This window comes from Tuber melanosporum (assembly GCF_000151645.1).
Source record: "Tuber melanosporum whole genome shotgun sequence assembly, scaffold_8, strain Mel28".
Classification (NCBI taxonomy): domain Eukaryota; kingdom Fungi; phylum Ascomycota; class Pezizomycetes; order Pezizales; family Tuberaceae; genus Tuber; species Tuber melanosporum.
Genome location: NW_003299128.1, coordinates 691429 through 700318, shown reverse-complemented (window position 1 = coordinate 700318; position 8890 = coordinate 691429). Strand labels below are relative to the sequence as shown.

The window sequence follows — 8890 nt, the reverse complement described above, 5'->3', positions numbered from 1 at the left end:
GTCATGCTGCTTGTAAAGGATGAATGGTATTTGGGTGTTTGGTCGTTTACTATCCTCGTATATTAGCATCCCCCACCTCTCTCTCTCTCCTGGATAACCGGGATGGGGATGCCTACCTTCCCCCAAAAAACGAAAACATGGCGGTGGCGTATGACCTGGCAGCTTCCTAATCAATCAGCCTGGCTTAACCGGATCCAACCCACGAGGAAGACAATGATCAAAAATGTAAAAGGTGAAGGTAAAGGGTAAAGGAAAAGGTTGAGGTGGAGGTAGATATAGAGGTAAGAAAGTTAGTCAGTCAAACCCTGTTCTCTCCCCTCCCTCCAAGGAGGGCGACCATAGTTAGGCTTATATATCCCACCTACTCACCACCCAGACTCGGAACTCAGGCACATCTCAGAGTCAGCCTCGCTATCAGACCTCTGCTACTGCAGAAATACGACAAGGCTCGCCCACTCGTCACAATGCAGGAGGACCGAAATGGAATAAGTGGGATGCCTGAGATCGGGAGTCATAGTGGGTCACTCGGAGCCTATGCGGGCGTACTCCTACCGGTAATGCCATGACGCTCCCAAAACAGACTGCCGTTGCATACAGCCAAATTCCGAGGTTCTGGCCAATCTTTGTCTGCGTGCATCACCGCGCTACGAGTACAGTAGGGTACATATCGTTGCACGGTATGGCATCGTGTGACGTGACATTTGGTTTGATCCTATTTACCCCGGATTCACCCAAGTAGAAAGGTTGAATCATAGAAGCACAATAACCGATACCTTAAAAAACAAAGGAAAAACTCGCCACCTGCCATCGGACCGGCGGAGAGCGTCACAAGAACCCTATTTGGAAAGTTAACGAAATCGCATAAAAGCCAGCTAATGATTCGGCAAAGTCCAGAAGGACCGGGCTGGTGTGGGGCTGCTCGAGAGCCTTTGTCACTGAATCCGGGGATTAGATTAGAGGCCGGTCGGGAGTGGTTAGTGGACCAAAAGAATTCTGACCAGTAGGCGTATTCATTTATTTATTCCAAGCGGATAACTCTATGTCAGGGCTGTTGCAGTTTGCTAGAGTACCGGTAGGTAGGTAGGCTTTCAGGATGGGTGGATTTGGTGATGGTGGTGGAGAAATAATTACCGGTAAGTTAGGCTGGCGAGTACCTTACCTGTACTGTACTGTACTCGTATGGCACTGCGCGAGCTTGGCAACAAAAAAGAATTCGTGTCCTTCTCCCACCATCTAAGTTAGCAACGACCATTATGATGTGATACCATGTCACAAAATCAGAACAAAGGGATTTTTATTTTATTTCACGGTATATTTACAATGCGATTCTACTGTATACATAGTGGAGTTACTAATTGTGTCTGCATGCCTTTCCACTCCCTAACATTCTTCCAGTCTCTAACATACTTACCATCTGTTAACGCATTTGAACTGGACAGCTCCAGTGAATCCCATTCTTCTCGTCGCACTAAATAGTATTGAAATTGGGCGAAGATATGAGTTCGTTTGTAAAAGTAGGATACCAAACTCCCGTCTCACCCGTACCATATTATACCAGATCCCGTGCCCGGTCTCCAATAACTTGAGCCCCCATAGAACCCCGATAGCTGCTCAGCAATTTCCTGAAACCCCGGAGGAGCAAGAATAAGCTATACAGATATATATATAATATATATCCTTCAACTTGAATCCCGAAGCATCAAAAATAAACAACAACAACTTGCAGCAGTTCTTCAAGCTCTACCAACCCTTCCAATCGCATCTTGGAAATATTTTAACCAAAATAGCAAGACAATATATCACGCCAAATATGTAATAAAGAAGTATAACTAACTACCAGTGTGGATTGCGGATTTATTCAATTCCATGCTCTGGGGATTCTCCAAAATCCAACCAGGAGTGTGTGGGAACTCTCTCTACTGCTGACTGGTCGTGATCCATTTGCTGGTAGGACAATGTTTTTTTTTTTCTTTATTTTTTTTGTAGGTATCGTAATTTTAAGAGGCTCTTGTCATGTTAATTTTGATGCATGATGTTTGAGATCTGGGGAAGGAAGGGGGGGGAACACGAATTTTGTTGCCCAGATCGTACGTACTGTAGGCTGTAGCATATCATATTATGATAATGCTTCAGGCCTAGGGCACTCTTACTAACCCCCCTCTCGAGCATACGAGTAAATTACAAGCGCCTAACACTGCGCCTTACGCACCTTTGAGGCCTCAACCCCCCCCTCTTCCCTTGCAAAGGGGGTGAACGCGGTGCGGTCGGCAACGGAAAATAGTTCTCCCATCAAGCGTCACGCCCGGTCCTCGAAAAAAAAAAAAAAAAAAACTAAAGACCACACCATCTTTTTTAAAATTTGTTCGTTTCAATTTCCCCACTACGAATCTAACTAATCCGACAATTTTCTCATCGTAAAAATACATGACCTTCATTTCCATTGTTTTTTTGTTCCATTCTATAAATGCCCATCGCTTCGTCCTTCATTCACCTAGGATTAAAGTAGTAGTAGTAAAAAGGTGACAAAAAGAAATGATGACAATGAAAAGGATTTGGTATGATGCTTATGTCTGTATGCAAGGGAGGGGGTAAGAACACAAGTGATGTGAATGTTGATGATGAGTGGGGGAGGGGGGTATAGAGTGCCCGAAAGCTAGCAAGCAGATAAGTAAAAAACCCCAGAGTAAAAGACAGTAATGAAAAGAAAGGGAAAATAACATGAAAATTACAACGCCATTATTCCAACTTCCCCGCTTGCTCGCTCCCAAACAATAAAGCCAAAAAATAAGAAAGAAAGAAGGGGGGGAAAAAAAAAAGAAAAAAAGAGGGGGTTGAAATCAAATCATCTCCCCTTCACCCATCCCATCACAAGAGCCCCTACCCACAATCTCCACGCCGAAGCTGGCCTCTTCCCATATCGTCTCCAGCTCCAGGTCGCTCCTCTTCTCCGCTCCGCACACGCTCCACCTTTTGCGCTTGTCCGCGCTAGCACTCCGACTAGGTGTGTTCCGCCTGCGCGAGTCCCACTCCTCCTTCAACGCTTCGACGGCCTTTTCCTCTTCCTCCTCCGCATCCGGGGAGTCGGGTATCGTCTCTAGTGATGAAATGGATGGGCTGCGCGAGCGGAGGCTTGTGGGCGTTGATGGGGAGGAGGAAGAGGTTATCGATGACGAGGAGGAAGAGACGAATGGTTCGTTAACTAGGGAGGGGGGTGGGGGGGAGGGTGTCGAGGTTCGGATCGGGGATGGAGGCGGGTACGCGCGCATCCAGAGTGTCCGGGGGGTTGTTGGTGGTGAAGAGGAGTTCCCTGGCGCGAGGGGCAGGGAGGAACTCCTCAGGAGCGGGGAGGCGAAGATGCGAGGTGTTGTTGATGTTTGTGGGTTATTTTGGTGGTGGTGGTGATAGAATGGGGAGGAGAATGAGGAGTGCGAGGAGAGGGTGGTAGTGGTAGTGGTGGAGGTGGATTTCGACCGCATGTGGAGACGTTTCTTGACTTGTTTGCTCGTGTGGATGTTTTGATGGTGGTGGTGTGAGTGTAGATGGAGGAGGTGTGGGTGTTGATGCGAGATTCCTATTGCTACTGGTGTTGCGACGACTCCTTGTGCTTGTGCTTGTGCGTGTGTTTGTGTCGGCGAAGTTGATGGGGTGGAAGAAGCGATGGTTAAACCCTCTTGGGTAGTAGACACTACCTCGGAGGGGGAGGAGGTATGGAATGTAGAGTGTGGCATGGCTTGAGTTAAAAAAAAAAAAATTTTAATCAATAGAATGTGGATGGATGGATAGATTCTCAAGTTTTTCCCACACACACAGAGACACACACACACACCTTCTTTTCCCTCGTGATGACGGCGGTTGGTGGATGGGTTCGGTTGGATTGGGGGATGCACGGTACCGCAAAACCTACTCGATTAGGACCTTAGGCCTGGTTGTGTGATTGATTTGCGGTGCAGTTTTCAATTTTCTGCGTGTGCGACCCCTCGCCTTGCTTGAGTGGACCGTTTTCCTCCCGTTCGCCAGACGTGGAAGCGTGTGTGCGTCAAGAATGAAGGAAAGGAGCAAAAATCTCGTCGTCGTCGGTAAGGTATGTAGGTATGTAAGTATGGATGGACAGATGGATGGATGTATGTATGAATGGATGAATGGATGAATGTAGGTATGTATGCATGTATGATATGTAGCTGGGTAAGGGATACCAGTGATGCCGACCGAGGTATCTACCGGATCGTAACGTATCTAGTCGTTCCGAGAAGCAGGAGCGGACAAGAAAGAAAAAAAAAAGTAAAATAGGGTTGCTGCCGTCGTTATTGCTGCTGCGGCGAGTTACGGAGAAGGAGAGAAGGGAAGAAAGGGAAGAGTGGCAAAATGACGAAAGAGCTCAGCTGTATTTGCTTGCTCTCTTCGCTGCAGTAATAGAAAGGAAGCTTCCGGTTGTAGGTTATTGGATACCGGTAGGGTTTTGAAGGGCGGTGTACGGAGTACTGGCAATATGTAGTCAAGGTCCAAAGCCTCGCCAGCTCTATTAATTATGATAACGTTGGTCGAGTCAAGTTTTGCACTCGCGATTTGCCTTGTTCTCTCCTCTCTCGATTCCCCTTTTCAAAAGGCAAACTCGAGTCCACCGCACTCCTGTCCTTTCCCCTCTCTCTCTCTGGTGTCGTTCTCGCTTCGCCTCAGCTACCGCATGTATCCCGAGGACACTTGTTCGTGAGACCACGCTACCGTAGAAAGTTCCACTTAAAGGGGTAAGATGCCGCCGTGGTGCAGTACCGTTCACAGAAGGGAGGGAAGAGGGAAAAATGGGAAAGAGAAGAAGAAAGACTCTTTATTTAATACGAGTAAAGGACGAGAAGAGAGAAAGGGAGATAGAAAATAAATAAGAAAAAGAAACCAAATATCATACATCCCCAACCCCAGGTAGGTAGGTACAGTACCAGTGCTAGCACAGTGCCGGTACGATGCGGTATCATAGGATATGGTCTAACTCAGATCAGCACCCTCGAGCACCTTCTCCCTTCCCCTATCCGACGAGTTACAGCACAAGTGTTCTACCTGTACAGTACACCGCCCGCCCTGTTCATCTTCCCTCCCATTGATTCATCTCATTCATTCATCCTCATCCATCTCCATGCCATACCATGCACTGGTCATCGCAACCCCTTCCTCATTCCACAAATCGCGCCTACTAATCCTATTCCCCTCCCTTCTCATACTCGAGCACGACACTGGTACTGTACGGTACTTGTACTGGCACGATGCTTGCCCATCATCCATCCCCTTCTCACCCCTTTAATTCCCCCTGACCGGTTTTAGCGCCAAACCCCTCTCCCAGGGTCCTCCCACCCAGCGCCTTACTGCACTTTTCTAGCAGCTAAAATAGACTTCCCTTTACCCCACCCGATATCCTACAGTTGAATTGTGTCATAATTGTCTACCGGGGGGCTACACAAAACTCCATGTGCGAGAAGGAGGGAGAACCGAGAAAGAAGTTTCCCCACGTGCCTAGGATTGGGGGAAGGATAAATTTATTCCGGGGCGCTTCTGGAAGGAGTTTTTGTGGAACAAACAGTTGAGTTACTCTGCGAGTAGGGTATTACCGGTGTCATAGTACCGGTACATACGTTTGCCTATTTTATTTCCCTCTTTTCCTCTTTCTTCACCTTTCCTTCCTTGTGGGCTGGGGTGGCCGATGAGGCCGATGCACTACCGGTACCCGTGGAGTACCGAAAGAACCCCCGGAATCTACTATCTCCGGGGCTGCCAATCTCCGTGACTAAGCCCCTAGGGTATAGCTTATGAGATTGAGAGTACTTAGTACGAGTATCGAAGCCTCACACTCGCTGACGGGGTCTGACAGATCCCGCGATGCCGCATTTAGAGTAGCAGCTGGTATCCTTTCCCACCTAGCGGGGTAATGGGTGATTGGAAATTTCAAGCCTCCTATCCCTTAACCTGTATTCAAACACTGTGGCTGAAGGCTAAGCTGATAGCGTGGATTATGAGCGTAACTAAACTAGGCAAAAGGGTAAGCGATCAGGGTGATGTAATATACCATGTGAGGGGCTTGGTAATGTGATAAGCGCAAAAGTACAGGTGGTGGGGATTTGGGTAGATACTTTGTGCTTTCACATCCTAAGTCAAATCCTAGCAATCTAGTTGCTCCAGCTACATTTTTCTCATATTGAGAGTCTTCGGTCAAAGTCTCAGGTGTCAAGGAATCTCAATTCCAAGTTCAAGTCTCAGTGATGGATAATTCAAATCAAGCTTATAAGAGTGACGAATGGGAAGGTGAATTCTATGGATTTGGAGTTGGACGACTGGAAGGACTTAGAGAAGGGATTGCAGTAGAGATTATCAACAACGAGGAAAACACCGAGAATGAGGTCCCGCTGGAGAATGAAGGTCTGGAAGGTGAAGTTCTAGGAGGAAATGAGAGTGAGGAAGGTAGCAGTGACGAGGAGAGGGTGGAGGACAATCAGCAAGAACTGGCTCTCATATGGGCTCTACCACCAGTTCCACCTTTTGAGCTATATAAATACACAAGACCATCCTATAAGAGGATCTTGAACCTCCTCCATAGGTTCTCTGATTAAGATGATGCTGTTCGGGATCCTGGCTCAGACCACCATATTTCCAAATTCCCGTTAGACTTCTTTATGCTCCTTTTTGACGAACGGCAATTTGAAAATCTCGCTTGCAATACGAACGCTTATGCCAATGTAAAAGAGGCAGGAAGAGATGGTTCTCGAAAGTGGTATGCCATCTGGGCAGAAAAAATTATGGCTTTTGTAGGTTTGATTATCTATATGGGCTTGTATCCTTCAAGTACTATACCAGATTACTGGCGGAAAGATGGTCTTGCCCTACTCCATAGGTATAGTCAAACCTCACTACCTCAGATTTCAAATACAGATACCTTACTGTTCTGTATGAATTGCTGTGAGTTCAAAAGATTTCTATAGTAAAACTTGACCCACAGTCCTTGATCACATATTGTACCCGATAGACTCTCCGGGTTTTGATCATCCAGGATAGTGAGGTCTGTCTGTATATAAATGTAGTATTAGTGAAGAGTAGTAGTATTAATTGAAATATAGAATATCTCAGTATATGGGCCGAGTACAATTTGAGCAACTAAAACGATTCTTTCATGTCTCGCCACCAATCGAAAATTTATCCTGTAAACACTAGTATCAGAAGATGGATCCTCTTTCGAGTACTCTGTAACAGCACTTTCAGCAGTATTGCATACCCACTACCGAAGTCTCAATTGATGAGATAATGATACACTTTATCGGTCGGTCTGTTCATACTGTCAGAGTTACCATATCTGGAACCTGGAATCCTACCACTAAGTCCAACCTCACATGTAGTACTCCGGCTTGCTACAGCTTTGTCCTATTAACAGTACCAGTTTATCTCCTATTGTGATAACTATTTTAGCAGTATTTGTCATGAACGTGACTTGGCATGGAAAGTGGTTTTCACATGACTCATGATTATGAGTCATAGGTATGTTATTATTTCACGCATATGACTCATTTGGGTCATATGACTTATTATATTATGTCTCACACATGACTCGATTATGAGTCATGGGACATGCGCCTGGCAAGTATACCTTGTGAGTGTACCTTGCAGGTATGCCTTGTATATATGATTTATGTTTTGCACATGACCTTGTTATGAGGTCATGGGTTTTGTGCATATGACTCATTCGAGTCATATGACTTGTTTATTGCGTTAAGATTGGTTTATGAGTTTTCGCACATGACCTTGCTATGAGGTCATGGGTTTTGAGCATGTGACTACTTTGGTCACATGATTAGTTTGTTATGACTTGGTTTCGCAAATGTGACCACTTTGGGTCACATAACTACGGACGGGAAGAACACTATATAGGGAGGCCAATGTGGCCGAGGAGGATAGGTTCTTCACACTTTGTTCTGAGTACTTTTCCTGCTTATTACTTTAACGGATATAAAACACCTTTACAATCTTTATCATTATTGCAACATTATCGTTATGCCAAGGAAGGTTCTTCATGAAGAAGAGTTAGAGAAAGCTTACGATCGGCATTTCTGATAGAAGACAGAGGTCTTGTACTATTGGCAATGTAGGCAGAGGCCTAGTGCTATCATAAGACTAAGAAAAGAAACATAAGAAGAAGAGAAGTATCGTTCCCCGTTGCCAAGAACTAACTATCCGAGGAGGAATCATTATATTACAAAGCATTACCTAGTGCGATGCCAAATGATACAAGATGGCATCTTTCAACCCAGATAGGGAAGGAGATATTGATATCGACGATCAAAACCTTAACCTAGGGGGATTTAAAGACGCCCTAGATCATGTCTCAGTAGAGCCCTCAAGAGCGGCAAGCCCACTAACCTCAGAGAAGGGATTACCAGTCGATAGCTCTCTGGCAGGAACCCCATGATCTGAGAGAATGTTGGGATCAGCAGTACCTACGCCACCAGTCCCGGTCACTCCAGCACTATGCACTAGCATACTTGGAATGACTGAAAATCAGTTTCAGGAATTTCTAGTAGCAACACAAAATACAGGACAAGGAAATATCCAGCGACTAAAAGCAAAAAAACCCGACACATACGAAGGAGTTGAAGATAAGCTACGAATATTCCTGGCACAATGCGAAGGGTATTTTGCTGTGAAGAGATATGGAGAACACTACGATAAGATCAAGATTCCCTATGTGGAATCTCTACTGAGAGGACTCGCGGGACAATGGATCATGCCCGTCCAAGATGGAAGGAAACAGAGGGAATAGGTCACGTATGAGGAATTCAAGGTGACACTCTTTGAACAATTCGGAGATCCCAATACTAAGGAGACAGCAAGATAACAGCTGGAGAAACTTCAACAAGGAAAA

At 45.8% G+C, this 8890-nt stretch overlaps 1 protein-coding gene; it reads right to left on the bottom strand.

Annotated features, from left to right (window-relative positions):
* Nucleotides 1-2348: 2348 nt before the first annotated feature.
* Nucleotides 2349-4762, bottom strand: GSTUM_00011120001 (uncharacterized protein). XM_052355835.1 has 2 exons: nt 2719-4762; nt 2349-2653 (listed from the first exon to the last, which is right to left on the bottom strand). Exon 1 carries the CDS (start codon nt 3726-3728, stop codon nt 2838-2840), a length of 891 nt encoding a protein of 296 aa, XP_052211800.1. The 5' UTR covers nt 3729-4762; the 3' UTR covers nt 2349-2653; nt 2719-2837.
* Nucleotides 4763-8890: the final 4128 nt, after the last annotated feature.